This window comes from Myotis brandtii, unplaced genomic scaffold (genome assembly GCF_000412655.1).
Source record: "Myotis brandtii unplaced genomic scaffold, ASM41265v1 scaffold147, whole genome shotgun sequence".
Taxonomy (NCBI): domain Eukaryota; kingdom Metazoa; phylum Chordata; class Mammalia; order Chiroptera; family Vespertilionidae; genus Myotis; species Myotis brandtii.
Window position 1 is genome coordinate 1,841,508 of NW_005355292.1, and position 18,315 is coordinate 1,859,822.

Consider the following 18,315-nt stretch of genomic DNA (forward strand, 5'->3'; position numbering starts at 1 on the left):
CTCCCAGTTCGGCTTTGCATTAAAAGGATGTTAGATTCTGGGCAGCATTTCCAGGTTTTAAGTTCAGTGTCTCACAGAACCAAGCAAGAGCCTTTTCTGCATAGTTTTTACCTATTACTCTACACCTTTTCCATGTTTAAAGGAAGAGGTTCATGATAGGTAATACCTGTCACCCTGACCGGATCACAGGCCGCCCAGATATGTGGTTAAACATTATTCCTGGGTGTGTGTGTGTGTGTGTGTGTGTGTGTGTGTGTGTCTCCAGAGGAGATGTGCATTTGAATTGGTGCCTGAGAACGCAGGTGGCCCTCCCCTGGATGGAGGGAGTCCTGGCCTGGGGCCTGAGTAGAACAAAGGGGTGGAGGCAGGGAGGACTGGAGCTGCTGGACTTGGGCCGAACGTCTCCTGCCTTCAGTCCCTGGATGTCAGGCCTTAAGACTCGGGCTGAAGGCACCACTGTCAGCTCTCCTCAGTCTCAGTTTGCAGATGGCGGATTGTGGATTCTACAATTTACTCAGCCTCGTAATCACGTGAGCCAATTCCTCATAACAGATGGATGAGAGAAAATGAGAGACAGATATGAGAGAGAGGGAGGGAGAGAGAGGGGGCGCTCTGCTTCTGTGAAAAACCCTAATACCAAGTTCAACAAAGATCATCAAGACTCTTGCACCTCCCCCTCGGTGATCCTGACTCCCACTAACTAAACTGGGCAACCATTGGAGCCATAACTGCCGTTCACTGACCTCTGCTTGCTGCTCTGTCTGCTGACTAAGATGCAAAATCATAATCACCATCCCACCAACCTTATAATCTAAGAGAATAGACCGGCTCATAAATAACCAACTCTAATAATATTAAGACATAATGTGTTGGCCATCTGGGCTTGATCAGAGAGTAGATTCTTCTATCACTTGTCCTTCATTGGCTTTCGAAGCCCAGCCCAGAGATGCCACATGCAGGGAAGGTCCTGCGAGAGCAGGGGGAGCCTCTGCCAGTGTGAGACTCAGAACCCCAACTTTACACCAACCACTGGGCACGTGCCGACTCTCGCTGAGCACGTGCTGGCTGCTGCACCTAGCGGCTCGATGTAACCCCTGCTCCCCGAGGGCGGGTGTCTCAAGAACCAGGCTGGTGGGATGGGCTTTGCAACCGGCAGGAAGGGGGTCACGTCTCCAGCCTGGACCGGCTCGAGGATCAAGCCCAGGGGCTCCTCCCTGGGACACACGCTGCCTTCCCTGTGACACTTCTATTTGAACACGGAATTGTTTCCCCAAACAACTCTTTTTATATTGTTGTTTTGGCTGCCAGGAAACTCCAAGCCACACTGGAAGCTCAGCTACAGCATCATGGCTGAGCCGGGTCAAAGGGCTGCAATCCCCCTCCATGGGGGCCTGGCTTTTCACCAACATCTTTTAATTTTTATTTATTGAGTTTGGAGAGAGAGGAAGGAGGAGAGGGAGCGTATCAGGACCACACTTTAACCAACTGACCTGCCCGGCCAGGGCTCCACTAACATTTTTAATTGCCTTAGTGCTGCCCCCTAATTTCCATTTGAACAGTAGTCTGGTTCACATGTTTATCTATAGTTTCTTTCACAAGGCATCTCAACTCCTTCATGCAATCAAATAGTGTATCTGTATGGAAGTAAGGATATAGACTATAACCTAAAACAAAATGAAGTGCTGTCATAAAAGACTTGCTAAGATGTAAGAGAAGCAGTTAGTTAGCCAAAAGATCAAGGAAGGTTTCCTAGACACGGTGGGTGTGAAAGAAGCCTTGAGGAGAAGGGTTGTGGGCACAGACAGGAGGGAGGGCACTCCATCCGGGGGGACAGCACAGAGGAAGACGCTGGGCTGTGACAATGCAGGGAGGTGACTGGCGGGCAGGACGTGGTGCAGGAAAATGGCGGGGGCGGCAAAGGGATTCGGGAATCAGGTCACGAGGGGTACAGAGGAAGCTGTTCTTGACCAGTCATGTTTACATCCATCTCATTCCCCAGATGCCTTGAAGCATCTGCCTGAATCACTCATGGAAGTCTTAATCACAGGCGTCCTGGTCTTATCTACTTGTTCTTATCTCCTTCTGTCAGGGCGGGTCGTTTCCTCTGTGACTCCTGTGAGTGACAAGTGCTCAGTGAATGCTGCTTGAATTAAGCCAAAGTCCCCAGCATGCAGGGTCTGAGTAACACACGAGAATAGTTTCAACCGTGCGTGTTTGGGGGCCAAGAAGAGGGGGTTTTAAGTTGCATAAAAGCTTTCATTCATGGTGACTGGAGCACAGTAAGTGCTCTGTGAATGAACGAACGAATGAATGAACGAAGAGAGAAACCAGTGAAGAGCTGAATGTGGCTACTCCTTCTCTCCGAGACTCATGATTACCATGACTTCTTAAGCTCAAGGTGGACAGTTAGGAAATAAAAGTAGCATCTTTGAAAAACCCAACACTTCGGCATCCATTTTAGGGAATAAGAACAGAGAAAAAGAAAAATCTTTCAAAATAATGTAAGCGGCTAGCACCAGAGGGCCCGTTGCGTTCTGGTCAGCATTTTGCAACTTTTGAGAAAAGTGGATGAAGACTGCGCCTTCCTCTTTGTCAGCCTCCTGATTAGCACATCGCCCAGCACAAGTCAATCCCCACAAAGCAACAGTGGCCGCCAGAGGCACCCGGGCCGGAGGGACGGCATCCCCGGTGGAGCTTTGCGAGCCACACACTCACGCCCCTGAGAACACGCTCATTCCCCGGTGCCCTGGGGACCCGCTGACTCTACACAGGGGCCTGTGCTCACAGCTCTGGGAGGCAGCCCTGCGGACACTGCAAGCCAGGGCCAGCCTGGGACGTGCGCGGCCTTGGCTGCTGATAAGAACACAGCACCATGCACCCGGGGCCTGGTATGGCGCTGACCCAATTGGTCCAAATGGCGCTCTGTGCTGACAACAGTGACTGTTGGCGAGGTGCCCTCGGCGCTCAAGCTGTGTTTTGGTCCCAGGTCCCTGGGAATGCCTTGACCCGTGGCCTTTACCAAATTGATTGTGCCCACCAGTGACTAAAACTACATCGTAAGGGAGAAACTTTAGGAAGACCAAGGTCCCTCCTACCAGATGGGGGATGATGATAATGATGATGATGATGACTTTGGAATGTCAATGTGAGATTACTGCTTTCCATGCTTCCTTTGTGCTGCCCCCTCTTCTAAAAGTGACAGAGCATGCCTTTATTAAGAATTATTAACACGTGTTAAAGTGAACTTTGCTTAGTGTCTTCTGTCCAGATTAGAGGTTCTCACTCTGTATGATGTGTGAAACCCGCCCAGGAGCGTGTTAACAGGGTCCTCACCTCCCACCTGGAGGCAGAAAGTCTAGGAGCTCGATTCTTAAATCAAAGCCCCCAAGCGTTCCTCGTGGCAATGGCTGGAGCAGGCCTGGGGAACAGCCTCCAGTCCGCCTCCAATCAAGCTGAGCCACTAGGAGCCGTTTACCGGGCCAGGTCTCAGGCCCCTCGGATTAAGATCGATGTCACTGAAAGCCACTTTGAGGTACATCCATGTCAGAAAGAGCCAACCTGTGAGATACAGACCTAGACATACAGATATGCACACCAGATAGACAGACAGACCGATGACAGTCAGATGGTATAGATCCATAGGCAGATGAGAGAGGATAGATAGACAGATGATAGACATATGGTACAGACAAATAAATGGCACATAGACAGACAGATTAAAAGTACAGCTGTGATTCACTGTCTAACTAGTACGCTTTGAGAGGGAGAGGCACAATCCAACAAGTTTGCCAGGGCAACAGGCATAAGCCAGGGCCTCCCACAATGTCCGGTGGCCCCGCCAATAAGGGCTTTCCTCGTGACTTTCCTGTAATCTTCCCGTAACAAACCAAGGAACGCATTTTTCTCTTGACTCAGAATGGATAGCTGGGCTTCCTCTTTCCCACATTAATTTCCTTTTACCTTATGGATACTGAGTCCTGAGTCCCCTTTGCACTGCCTGCGGACACCGTGGAGCCAAAGAACACCCACTTTATAGCTCTGGCGTTAAGGACGGCATCACAAGCGGGGACACTGAGAAGTGAGGGAGCCAAGTAGAAGAATGCCCTCTGAGCACAGACAAGGCCCGGGCCTGCTTTTGTGCCATTGTGTCTCCCGCCGCTCTCTGGCCAGCGCATCTCAGGACTGTTGGTAGCTCTGGGACATGAACGTCGGTATGTAGTTGCTTGATGGTACAAATACTTAGAAATAATGTTTTTTTACGAGCTCTCTTTATGATGTGCACGCGTAGGTGTTAATCAAAGCATCTAACTAGAACAAACTACATAAACCATTCAGACCCAGGTCTGGAGAATTCTCTCTCTGTATGCAGAACACTCTATGCCCAAAATGTGCCTGAGGGAGGCCTGGATCCTGGAGCGAGGGTGGAAATGAGGGTGCAGGTGCAGGTGGGTGTGCAGGTGAGGGTGCAGGTGCAGGTAGGGGTGCAAATGCAGGTGGGGGTGCAGGTGCAGGTGGGGTGCAGATGCAGGTGCAGGTGGGGGTGCAGGTGCAGATGCAGGTGGGCGTGCAGGTGGAGGTGCAGGTGTGTGTGCAGGTGCAGGTGTATGTGCAGGTGCAGGTGGGCGTGCAGGTGGGGGTGCAGGTGCAGATGCAGGTGTATGTGCAGGTGCAGGTAGGGGTGCAGGTAGGGGTGTAGGTGCAAGTGCAGCAGCTGACAGAGTAGCCTCAGGTCCTGCAACCTCAGGGCCACGTTGGGGAATGATCTGGATTGTGCAATGCAGCTGTGTGTGTGCGTGCACGCATGTTCATCTGTGTGTCTGTGTATGAGCACAGATACATGAAGCTTGACCAATAACTGAAAGACACAACTTGCAAAATCAGCCACAATTAACTCTCTTACAAACACTATTAACTGAATAACTGCCCGCGCTCGCGTGAAGCAACCCCAGGCGGGAGCAGCTGAAAGAGGACTTGCCTCAGGAGCTGAAACCGGCCTTTACACAAACACGCTGAACCAATCTGCGCGCCAGCCCTCCGCCCACCCCACCGGCACCGGCGATGGATCAGAAATGGTGGGCACCCAGACTTGATTAAACTGGCTCTTTGCCACTTGCCCGTGTGAACATCTCTCCTGGTTTCTAACATTGTTCTCAACAAAGAAAGCCTCAAGTCGGCCCATCGGAAAGGGTTTGGGTGACATCAAAGCACACCGATGGCCAGACAGAACCAAGACCTCACTGGGCAAAGGATGTAAGTGGCACCAGGTCATCTCCTGGGCCTGTGATTCCATGAGGAACCAAGACAAGAATTTTCTTTCTTTTTAAAAAAAATATTTTCATTGATTTTTAGAGAGAGCGGGAGAGGGATAAGTGATAGAAACATCAATGAGAGAGAAGCATGATTGACTGGCTGCCCCCTGCCTGCCCCCTACTGGGGGTCAAGCCTGCAACCCAGTCATGTTCCCTGACCGGGAATCGAACCAGTGATCTCTTGGTTCATAGGTCGATGCTCAACCACTGAGCAACACTGGCCTGGCAAGACAAGAATTTTCAATGCAGACCTTTCTTCAGACTGATTCTCTCATTTTAGAAATCAAATGACTTTGCTTTGCCTAAACTGAAGCAATTCCATTCTTGAGGAGGAGGTGGTGAGGTGGGCTTGGGAGGGAGTCCCCTGGGTTTCCACCTCATTCTGTCCATATCCAGCCGGTGCCTGTGGCGCAGCAGCCCTGCCCCCCACCTGCCCCCCAGCACAAGCCTTTCTGAGACGCCACACATGCAGGATGGGTACCATGGCCTGTTCATTTCTGTATTTCCCCCGTTCAAAAGGAGATGCCTCCTGGCCCAAGGCACAGGGGCAGGTGACACATCTTGGGTGTGCACCTCAGTGGCCATGATCAAACCAAATACATGGCATCTGTATAACTGTCCACTGTGCAACCGTCATCATCAAACTTGTTTGACCCTCGCCAAAGGCACATGTGTCCTACGAAAGTCGTACAAGGCGCTTCAAGGTCAGGGATGGCCACCAAGGACAATCCTTTCCACACCAACTGCATCAAGAGCCACCCAGAGACAAGCCTGCAGAGAAACCGAGCCCACGAATCCAAGGCCAAGTGCTCTGCTCTCTCAACTCTCCTGTTTGGAAGGAGATAAAACCCCACTGGACATGAACTTCTGCAGAGTAAGGGGTGGGAGTCATACCACGGAGAGGACTTGAACCTGCCTGCCCGTCACACTGCCCTGGATGGAGGGACAGCTCAGTTCACACAAGCATCACCCCTGCATCCCTTTCAGGACCTACCACAGCCACAAAGAGTAGCCTGCGCATGCACCCGGAGGCCAGGCTTCCTCCATCGCTCACTCTTCCCTCAGCAACATTCACTGAGCACCTCCCACCTGCGGGCACTGCACTGACCCACATGAGACGGGCCTTCGTGGGGCTAATGCTCCCTGGAGGGAGGAAGGAAAAAAGCAAACGCCCACCTCAGTGCGCTGTACTGACAGATAGGAATGGATGCGCTAAAGGAAAACAGGGGAGGGGGACAGAGAGTCCCGGGGTGCAGTGGGAGTGACTGGATGGGCGTGACAGGAAGGGCCTCTCTGAGGAGGTGTTTGCACAGCCCCGGGAAGGACCAACTACCTGGAATCAAGGGTCTCCGGCTGAGCTGACAGCAAGTGCAAGCCGCCATGCAGAATGGCAGGGTGACCAGATGGCTGGAATGAGTAATGGGAGGCGCCCACAAGGGCTACTGTCAGGAGCTGAGATTTAATCCCACACCTAACGGGAGAGAACGAAGGATTCGGGCAGATCTGTTCAAATGCCAACGTGGCCTCCTCCACTGAGCTGTTTGCCCCTGGAAAGGTCAGTCGACCTCTCCGACCTTCCTTTCCTTTCCCTCCTGGGAAATGGGGATAAGATACCTGTTTCCCGGGACGACGTGACATGCTGTCTCCCCATCGCTAAGGAAACGCCCTGCACAGAGCAAGGCCCGCGGGCAGGGAGGGGGCGGACGGTGATGCTGCCATCCTCATGATAGTTCTAGGTTTACTTCACCCAGTTCCTCCCAGGAGCTCTGAGTCCTCCGTCCTATCACCTTTAGTTTTGCTAAATAACTAAGTTCCTGGCATTTTCCTCAAACCCAGAGTCATGCTCTGGCAATTTAGATACGGGCCAGCAGCGTACAGCTCCCCACTGTTTATTTTCCCAGGGAAAGAAACAATTTTTTAAAAACCAGCAAGGCTACCACCTGTTAAAAATAGCACTTCATAAAAGAAAAGATCTTTAACACCACATAATCGCAAGGAAAAGGGCAACTCCTACCTGTAGGTCACTTTCCATGGACATTCTCTCCCACCCCCCACCCCCCGCTCTCTCTCTCACACACACACACACACACACACACACACCAGTGAACATTTCACTGTCTGTGCACAAACGCCTGCTGGCTCCCATGTACAACCCCTGTTGTAGACCAGGGAAGGGGGAAAGGGCAACTCCTACCTATAGGTCACTTTCCATGGACATTCCCCACCCCCCACCCCCCCGCTCTCTCTCACACACACACACACATACACACACCAGTGAACATTTCACTGTCTGTGCACAAACGCCTGCTGGCTCCCATGTACAACCCCTGTTGTAGACCAGGGAAGGGGCGGACGCCACAGGCAGGAAGGACAGTTCGGGGACACCTGGGAAGGGCACCTGACCTGCTGGGACGATGACTCTGCGCTCGCTCGTGGTCATGTTCGGGGGCGGCAGGTGCTTCTCCTCCATGTAGCTGCCGTAGCTCATGCCCACCTCCGGGCTGCCCACCATCTTCCCGCCTTTCACCACACTGCACTCATCAGGCGAGTTTCTGGTGGAGAAAGAGAAATTGCTCCATTACTGTGGCAACTGGCAACCACGCTGCCCTGGCCCTGCCCTGAGACAGAGGGAAGCGGGAAGGTGAGGTGGAGGTGACTGGGGAGAAAGGAGGAGACATGACCATGCAAATTCAGGGCCCGCTAGGGACTGAAGGTGTGTCCCCCAAACTCCATATGTTGACGTCCTAATCCTCTAAATGATGACATTTAAACATGGAGCCCTTCTTTCTTGTTTTCTTTTCTTTTTAAAAAAAATATATTGTTATTGATTTCAGAGGGGAAGGGAGAGGGAAGTGAGAGAGAAACATCAATGATGAGAGATGTCCCCCAACCCGGGCATGTGCCCTGACCAGGAATTGAACCACCACCTCCTGGTTCATAGTTGATGCTCAACCACTGAGCCACGCCGGTCAGGTGGGCCTCCTAATTAAGTATAGATGAAGATGCAAGCGTGAGGCCAACGTATTGGACTCGTGTGTCCTTATGAGAAAGAGAGGAGACCAGAGAGCTCGCTCTGCCCCGTGAGGAGCTGGCCCTCCACAACCCTCGGAGAGGGCACTCCCAGCCCACAACCCGACTGGCACCTTGGCCTCGGGCTTCCAGTCTCCAGCACTGGGAGGAATCATGTCTATTGTTTCAGCCCCTCTGAAGCACCCAGGCTCGGGCACAGCCAGGAGCGGGCACATGGGAGCGGGCACGTGGGAGCAAGGCTGCCACCTGGCTTCTATTTCTTCAGCTGCTCCTCCTGAGACTGTCATGTCAAAACTCCATCTGCAACAACGGATTGGAAACACGTGCAGAAAACGGTGAACTGCCGTTAGTTCTCACTGCGTGACAGTAAACAGGCCGCGTAGACAGATGCTGGAGGGACGCCGGGCTCAGCCTAGAACCAAGTTCCTCTTTTTCAAAACCTCAGAACACCATCCGCGTGTGGAATGTCAAATTCCAATTTCACGCCCATCTTTAGTTATGGGACTTTGAACCTCACGCTGTCCCCAGCTCGGGTGCCAGCAGGCAGGCTGGGAGGGGCGGGCGGGCACCCTGGGAGGCAGCCTTCTGGGACCCTGGGTGGGGGGCACGCAGCGAGCTGTGAGGATGCGGAGGGACTCAGCTGCTGGCCCCCGAGGACAGTTCCCAGGGCTGAGTGAATAAGGCAGCCACAGCCATGAGGATAAGGACCGCCTGCCTTGCTGGAAAAAGAAAAACGGGAATTCTTTTGAGATTCAAAAGTTATAGGATTTGGTACAATCATATTAATAAGGAAAGTCCAAATAGAAAATCCAGCTTAACCAGGAAACAGAAAAATATGTCAGATCCTTCTGAGAGGTTCACCCACGGATGGCAAACCCAGGATCACTGCAGAGGCGTCTTCATATTCAGGTTATGTCTTCCCAGGTGGGTTTCTAGACACGGCCTTCCAACCTCAACCCTACACATGATTTTTCATTTTCTCAGGACACCCCGAGGCTCCACTGGATTTTAGACTTCCTCCCCGTGTCCAAGGCCTGAGGGTGTGGGTGTCCTCCACACTTTGTTACTGGGGGATGTGCAGCCACCCCGCATGGACTTGACCTTCATGTCTGAGAAGGTCACAGCCAGCCAAGGCAGGAGGGCCCTCTCTGGGTGGCACGGGGCTGTGGTGGGATGCAGAAGGTCGTTCCAGACCCAAAGGCCATAGTGGGGGAGTGGCCAGGAGGGGCAGAGAGAATTCCCTCGGCATCTGGGGACTTTGAAAATTCAAGTTTGTTCCCAGCCCCACTTGCTCGTGTGCCTGGTGCTGATGGAGGGAGCTTGGGCCGGCCCTGAGTGAGGAGCAGTTTACGTCTGTGGATGGACCATGGGCCTGGAAACACCCCGCCCTGCTCCACGGCATCCTCGCAGCTGTACTAACACGAAGGAACTTTAAAAATAATAACGGCCTGCGTTCCCATGGCGAGGACCCGCGGAGTTTCCAGCGCTGCCTACACATGCATTATTTCCTCTTGATGCAGTTTTTCCTGGCTTCCCACGTTTATCTCCGCAAGACCCATCCTAATATCAAAACACGGAGTGTCTTCACTTGAGCCTTGGCTTCCTATCCCTTCGGAAAATTCCATCCGTTGAGCGGAGGGTATGTTTGGGTCTACTTGTCTCAAGGAGAGAGAGTTACTAGGGGAGAGAGCTACGGGGAACTGGTTTCTCAGGGAAAGACTAGATGCGACTCAGGTGAGGCACAGACCTCAGTGACAACCCTAATGCCCAGGGTGAGACTGTTGAGAGTCCTTCATGCACTCGGCCATCCAGGCCATCGTTTAAACAATATTTTTATTGATTTCAGAGAGGAAGGAAGAGGGAGAGAGAGGGATAGAAACATCAATGATGAGAGAATCATTGATCAGCTGCCGCCTGCACGCCCCCTACTGGGGATCGAGCCTGCAACCCGGGCATGTGCCCTGACTGGGAATCGAACCGTGACCTCCTGGTTCATAGGTCAATGCTCAACCCCTGAGCCACACCAGCTGGACCGTGCCATTTTTATTGAGTGCCTGCTGAATACCAGGCCCCCTAAGTTCTTTCTTCTCCAACAAAGCAGTTACCTACCTAATAAGTGAAAGGTCAAAGAGATGTATAGAGTCACAGAAATAGGAGACTTGGGGGTTATGGACCCTTCAGACCAATGCTTTCATTTTCTTCTTATTCTTAACAGTTTCACTTCCGTTATCTGAGGACACGTGCTCTGGGCATGGGTCACAGTAGTTTTCCCACGGCTTTAAAACAGAACCCCCGTCAAATCCAGAGGCGATAAGCCCTTAACTCGCACTGTCCAGCGCTTTCCAAAACCGTGTGCAAGTATTTAAAGTCGGGGCAGTTTTAGCGAAGTTCGTTTGTTTTCGTGCTATAACCACAAGACATAATTCATCGCCCGGAGCTTCCCCATGCCCGCTGTCGTGGTGAAACAGGCCACCCTCATGTCAACAGCCGCACCTTCAGGACAGTGAAAGCACAGTCCTTTCCCCACTGTGTCTTGTTTTAGCTTCAGAGGAAGAGAGAATGGAGCTATGCTCTTGACCATTTCAAATAGCTGTTGTAATAAATCTACGGGAACTCCAACCACAGAGCGGGGAGCGGGTCGCCCGTGGGGCCGCCTGCTGGACTCAAGGTCGACATCGGCGACAGGGGCCCAAGGCATCCTAGTCTCAGTTTTTAGTCATTCCCCCCCCCTTTTTTTTTTTTTGACTCTTGGAAGTTTCAACAGCAAAAGAGTGGCGTCAATCGTGCGTGCCCTGTTCTGAGAGGGTAGCAGTGGGCCTGGTGTGGCGGGGGCAGCTCAGCCCCTGTCCGGAGGTGTGGACAGGAGAGAGGGGCTCGCTCCAGTTCTCAGAGCCAGGGAGACGCAGAGCCAGGCTAGAGGCTGGGCAGCCTGAACGCACTGTCACTGCCTGGCCCCTGCCTGCACCAAGGAAAGGTGGGATGCTGCCCTTAAAAGGTAAAGGAGCCGGCCAGTGTGGCTCAGCGGTTGAGCTTTAACCTATGAACCAGGAGGTCACGGTTCGATTCCCAGTCAGGGCACATGCCCAGGTTGCAGGCTCGATCCCCAGTAAGGGGTGTGCAGGAGGCAGCTGATCAATGATTCTCTCTCATCATTGATGTTTTCTCTCTCTCCGCCCCCCCTTCTTCTCTGAAATCAATAAAAATATATATTTTTAAAAGGTAAAGACGATTGTAATTTCAGAAAGGCATCAAGAACTCCCTGACCCACGTGTCACTGGGCTTCAGCACTGCAATGCACTTGCCATTCCTATTCCAGGATGCCATCCCCGGGGACTGCTCCTCCCCCCCCCACACGGCAGGTGGCAGACACACCCACAAGGTATATACACAGACATAAGAAACAGAGGCAACTCCTAGAGAAGCACATTTTCCAGGGGTGTCCATTAGGCATGGCTTTAACAAAATGATATCTGAACATGACTCAGAGACCTGGAATTACACACTTCAAAGCCTCCACCATTGCATTTTCATCTCTTTGCCCAGGTGTGGGGAGAAGGGATCCACACTGCGGGAGGCCGGCCTCTTTGCCGACTGCCCTGTACACGGCCATCGCGCATTCTGATGCGAGTCACGGGGGGACTTCCCACCACAGCCCGGGCTTCCGCCTGCACCGGGCCCTGCCTGGAGGGAGGGCCACGCGTTCTCCACTCTGACATCACAAGGGTTTGCACATTCCACACATTGCTCTGGAAATGCACCCGGCAAAGAGCATTCCTTTACGTCCTGGATTCTTAGTATTCACGTAGGTGCTTTCCAGCAGCGGCTGTGAACATGCCAACACAAGTCATAGATGCTCGCTGAATGGATACTCACTGGCGAATGTGAAGTGCCTCTGTCTTACTGTTTGGGGCATAAATGTCTTTACTGCAAATAAGCGCAGTTAAGGTATTTCTCCCAGACTCTGAAGAGCACATGAAAGTTATTATGCAAATCAGAAGCACAGTGAGCTGTCACCTCACACCTGTCGGGAGGGCTGCCATGCTAGGGATGGCTCCAAACTCCTTTCATGTAATATTTACATGAGAATAAATAGGTGGGTAAAGCACTTAAAATGCTGCCCTGCACACATGATAAACACTGTGGGTTAGCTGTTCTTATCCTTTCCATCAACACGCCGCCATGATGTCAGTACCTGCAGCATGGGTGTTACAGGTGAAGCCCAGGTCACATGACCAGCAATGAAGGCGCTGGATTGGAACCTAGACCACGGGGGCCCTCAGTCCGAGTACTTGACCCCACACTATAGGATCCCACCTGGTAAGGCCATGTGAGTGGCCTCTTTCCCAGACATAAAACACGACTGAACGGCCCCTCAGAAGACTCGGTGCAGGCTTCACTCGGGAGGGTTTTCCACAGGGCATCCTGGGAGGGGCCCTGCAGACAGCCGTGGAGAAGGCACATGTGAACTCGACAGGGGAGGCGCACTGTTTCCTTGGACACACACGTGAATTGTGGTAAGTCTGGCTCCAAAGACGCTGGCCACCTCAGGAGCAGCTGAATGTCATTGCTCCTCCCCAGCCCCTTCCTCGAGGGTTCAGCGTGGGGCGCGCTCTGCAGAGGACGGGCCAACATTCCTGAGTGGGAGGGGGACTCGGAGAAGCTCCCTGGCTGAGAGGCAAAGTGGGACGGAGTCCACTCAGATCCCGGGCCTGGGCACAGAGCGAACTGAGGACCAGGGCAGAGGCTGGGCCACCGGGAACGCAGTCAATGTACGTCTGTAAGATCACCTGGGACACAGCCCAAGACAAAGGCTCCCTTTAGCTGCTTCCATACGTAATGCCTTTTCTGAGGGAGGGGCGGCTCGGGGGGAGTAATGTGCCTGTAAAAATGTACCGAGAAATTAAAATAAGGGCTTTGGTTGTTGAAAAGCGAAATGAACTTGGCATCTGACGTTGGTTTTCAGAGTCTACGGAGAGCAGGCGGTCCATCATGGAAAGAGCCCACAGCGAATGGCACAGGCGTGGCCGTGAGCCTGACAGGGATGGAGCCTGGCCCTGCCTGTCGTCTGTGCCCTGTGAATGGACCTCATTTATCCAAGAACGTCCCCTAAGGCAGCCCCGAGCCACGACCCTGGGCTCGCCGGCCACAGTAAGTCTGCGATTCCCCCTCAGTCCAGAACAGTTAGCGGAGACTCGGGCCTTACAGAAAGTCCAACGTGGAATTGAGGAAATCAGTGGCCCTCCTTCCGGTGGGCAAAGGCACCGCTCATCCTCGAAACCTACCCATCCTCTGAGACCCATCCTCTAAGACCCGCCTCCTTCCTTTTCAGAATTCCTCCTGCCCCGGGAGACAGCCCCACTGCCTTGCTCTCCACCACGTGCTGGTGGGGGGTCCCGGGCTTCACTGCAGAGTGATCTTCCCAAATACAAACGCACCAGCCCCGTGCAGCCCAGCCCTTCCGTGACCCCATGCGCCTACGGATAAACGCACACTCCCCAGATCCTCCTCGGCATCTGGCCCTGGGCCTTCTCTAGTCATTATTCATTTAACAAATGTTACAGACTGGCCCCAGCCGGTTTAGCTCAGTGGATAGAGCGTCAGCTGAGTACTTGACCTCACACTATAGGATCCCACCTGGTAAGGCCATGCGAGTGGCCTCTTTCCCAGACATAAAACACGACTGAATGGCCCCTCAGAAGACTCGGTGCAGGCTTCACTCGGGAGGGTTTTCCACAGGGCATCCTGGGAGGGGCCCTGCAGACAGCCATGGAGAAGGCATATGTGAACTCGACAGGGGAGGCGCACTGTTTACTTGGACACACACGTGAATTGTTGTAAGTCCGGCTCCAAAGACACTGGCCACCTCAATGTGCAGCTGAATGTCATTGCTCCTCCCCAGACCTTCCTCGAGGGGCTCGGTGTGGGGCGCGCTCTGCAGAGGATGGGCCCACATTCCTGAGTGGGAGGGGGACTCGGAGAAGCTCCCTGGCTGAGAGGCAGAGTGGGACGGAGTCCACTCAGATCCCGGGCCTGGGCACAGAGCGAACTGAGGACCAGGGCAGAGGCTGGGCCACCGGGAACGCAGTCAATGTACGTCTGTAAGATCACCTGGGACACAGCCCAAGACAAAGGCTCCCTTTAGCTGCTTCCATACGTAATGCCTTTTCTGAGGGAGGGGCGGCTCGGGGGGAGTAATGTGCCTGTAAAAATGTACCGAGAAATTAAAATAAGGGCTTTGGTTGTTGAAAAGCGAAATGAACTTGGCATCTGACGTTGGTTTTCAGAGTCTACGGAGAGCAGGCGGTCCATCATGGAAAGAGCCCACAGCGAATGGCACAGGCGTGGCCGTGAGCCTGACAGGGATGGAGCCTGGCCCTGCCTGTCGTCTGTGCCCTGTGAATGGACCTCATTTATCCAAGAACGTCCCCTAAGGCAGCCCCGAGCCACGACCCTGGGCTCGCCGGCCACAGTAAGTCTGCGATTCCCCCTCAGTCCAGAACAGTTAGCGGAGACTCGGGCCTTACAGAAAGTCCAACGTGGAATTGAGGAAATCAGTGGCCCTCCTTCCGGTGGGCAAAGGCACCGCTCATCCTCGAAAACCTACCCATCCTCTGAGACCCATCCTCTAAGACCCGCCTCCTTCCTTTTCAGAATTCCTCCTGCCCCGGGAGACAGCCCCACTGCCTTGCTCTCCACCACGTGCTGGTGGGGGGTCCCGGGCTTCACTGCAGAGTGATCTTCCCAAATACAAACGCACCAGCCCCGTGCAGCCCAGCCCTTCCGTGACCCCATGCGCCTACGGATAAACGCACACTCCCCAGATCCTCCTCGGCATCTGGCCCTGGGCCTTCTCTAGTCATTATTCATTTAACAAATGTTACAGACTGGCCCCAGCCGGTTTAGCTCAGTGGATAGAGCGTCAGCCCGAGGACCAAAGGGTCCCGGGTTCGATTCCAGTCAAGGGCATGTACTTTGGTTGCAGGACCAATCCCTGGCCTTGGTTGGGGCACGTGCGGGAGACAATCAATGTGTCTCTCTCACATCCATGTTTCTCTCTGTCTCTCCCCCTCCCTTCCACTCTCTCTAAAAATCAATGGAAAAATATCCTCGGGTGAGAATTAATGAGAGAGAGAGAGAGAGAGAGAGAGAGGGAGTCTGCCAGGCAGTGTCCCAGATGCTTGGGATACCTGAGTGTCCCTATTGTCATGGTGGCTGTGATTGTGTGGCTAAAGCCCCTCTCCCGACTCCCTACTCTGCCCCAAACACCCCAATCGACGTCACCCCCACTCCTATGTGGGTACGCAAGCCCCTGCTGCCTCCCATGCAGTCTCCAGCTCCTTACTGCTGACTAGAATGCCACTGTCCTCACGAATGTCCTTTCGCTTATTGGGTGGTTTCATGTGATGAGCTCCAGGGGGGCAATAGGAGGTTTCCCTGGCAGCTCCACCCTTCGAGCCCAGGACGTCAGTTCCAGGGGAGGGCTCACCGGGAGGCGGGCAGCAGGCACCCCAGGCCCGGCTCACAGCTCAACACCAAATTCCCTTTGCTGCCCAGCCGGTGTGCATCAGTGGTCGACCCAGGAACCAGGAGGTCGCTGGTTTGATTCCCGGTCAGGGCACATGCCCGTGGAGAAGGCACATGTGAACTCGACAGGGGAGGCGCACTGTTTCCTTGGACACACACGTGAATTGTGGTAAGTCTGGCTCCAAAGACGCTGGCCACCTCAGGAGCAGCTGAATGTCATTGCTCCTCCCCAGCCCTTCCTCGAGGGGTTCAGCGTGGGGCGCGCTCTGCAGAGGACGGGCCAACATTCCTGAGTGGGAGGGGGACTCGGAGAAGCTCCCTGGCTGAGAGGCAAAGTGGGACGGAGTCCACTCAGATCCCGGGCCTGGGCACAGAGCGAACTGAGGACCAGGGCAGAGGCTGGGCCACCGGGAACGCAGTCAATGTACGTCTGTAAGATCACCTGGGACACAGCCCAAGACAAAGGCTCCCTTTAGCTGCTTCCATACGTAATGCCTTTTCTGAGGGAGGGGCGGCTCGGGGGGAGTAATGTGCCTGTAAAAATGTACCGAGAAATTAAAATAAGGGCTTTGGTTGTTGAAAAGCGAAATGAACTTGGCATCTGACGTTGGTTTTCAGAGTCTACGGAGAGCAGGCGGTCCATCATGGAAAGAGCCCACAGCGAATGGCACAGGCGTGGCCGTGAGCCTGACAGGGATGGAGCCTGGCCCTGCCTGTCGTCTGTGCCCTGTGAATGGACCTCATTTATCCAAGAACGTCCCCTAAGGCAGCCCCGAGCCACGACCCTGGGCTCGCCGGCCACAGTAAGTCTGCGATTCCCCCTCAGTCCAGAACAGTTAGCGGAGACTCGGGCCTTACAGAAAGTCCAACGTGGAATTGAGGAAATCAGTGGCCCTCCTTCCGGTGGGCAAAGGCACCGCTCATCCTCGAAAACCTACCCATCCTCTGAGACCCATCCTCTAAGACCCGCCTCCTTCCTTTTCAGAATTCCTCCTGCCCCGGGAGACAGCCCCACTGCCTTGCTCTCCACCACATGCTGGTGGGGGGTCCCAGGCTTCACTGCAGAGTGATCTTCCCAAATACAAACCCACCAGCCCCGTGCAGCCCAGCCCTTCCGTGACCCCATGCGCCTACGGATAAACGCACACTCCCCAGATCCTCCTCGGCATCTGGCCCTGGGCCTTCTCTAGTCATTATTCATTTAACAAATGTTACAGACTGGCCCCAGCCGGTTTAGCTCAGTGGATAGAGCGTCAGCCCGCGGACCAAAGGGTCCTGGGTTCGATTCCAGTCAAGGGCATGTACCTTGGTTGCAGGACCAACCCCTGGCCTTGGTTGGGGCACATGCGGGAGACAATCAATGTGTCTCTCTCACATCCATGTTTCTCTCTGTCTCTCCCCCTCCCTTCCACTCTCTCTAAAAATCAATGGAAAAATATCCTCGGGTGAGAATTAATGAGAGAGAGAGAGAGAGAGAGAGAGAGTCTGCCAGGCAGTGTCCCAGATGCTTGGGATACCTGAGTGTCCCTATTGTCATGGTGGCTGTGATTGTGTGGCTAAAGCCCCTCTCCCGACTCCCTACTCTGCCCCAAACACCCCAATCGACGTCACCCCCACTCCTATGTGGGTACGCAAGCCCCTGCTGCCTCCCATGCAGTCTCCAGCTCCTTACTGCTGACTAGAATGCCACTGTCCTCACGAATGTCCTTTCGCTTATTGGGTGGTTTCATGTGATGAGCTCCAGGGGGGCAACAGGAGGTTTCCCTGGCAGCTCCACCCTTCGAGCCCAGGACGTCAGTTCCAGGGGAGGGCTCACCGGGAGGCGGGCAGCAGGCACCCCAGGCCCGGCTCACAGCTCAACACCAAATTCCCTTTGCTGCCCAGCCGGTGTGCATCAGTGGTCGACCCAGGAACCAGGAGGTCGCTGGTTTGATTCCCGGTCAGGGCACATGCCCGGTTGCAGACTCGATCCCCAGTGTGGGGTGTGCAGGAGGCAGCCGATCAACGATTCTCTCTCATCACAGATGTTTCTATCTCTCTCCCTCACCCTTCCTCTCTGAAATCAATAAAAATATATTTTTAAAAATTCCCTTCACACGTGGTTTTCTTCCTAAGAACCCTGAGCGCCCACACTCAGCCCCAAGCGACTGAACAAACGCCTCATCGAGGTTTGGAGCAGGAATTGAGGTAAGTCACCACAAAAGGTATGTTCAGGCCCGAGACAAGGAGGGGGTTGTCTGGAGGGCTCCGGGGTACTTGGCGGGTCTGTTTTATTTCTGAATCAGAGGCGATGGAAAAGCTGCTTCAGGCCCCGCGGCCGGGCGGCGGGTGGAGCGCAGTGATTCATGGACAGCCCGGCTCGGGCTGACACTGGGGCTCTGTCCTCACAGCCCAGCGCTGCTCTCACCCTCGTAAACATCCCCCTGCACCTGGCATCGCAGCCTCTTCCCAC

The 18,315-nt window shown here is 53.9% G+C and overlaps 1 protein-coding gene across 6 annotated transcripts in view; it reads right to left on the bottom strand.

Moving 5' to 3' along the window:
- Positions 1-18,315, bottom strand: part of ERG (v-ets avian erythroblastosis virus E26 oncogene homolog) — a 159,071-nt gene that overhangs the window by 31,743 nt on the left and 109,013 nt on the right. For all 6 annotated transcript variants that reach the window (XM_005861297.2, XM_005861298.2, XM_014535656.1 and 3 more), the window contains one exon: positions 7,713-7,861. In XM_005861297.2, the coding sequence (XP_005861359.1) occupies positions 7,713-7,861 (149 nt within the window). The remainder of the gene's footprint in view (positions 1-7,712; positions 7,862-18,315) is intronic.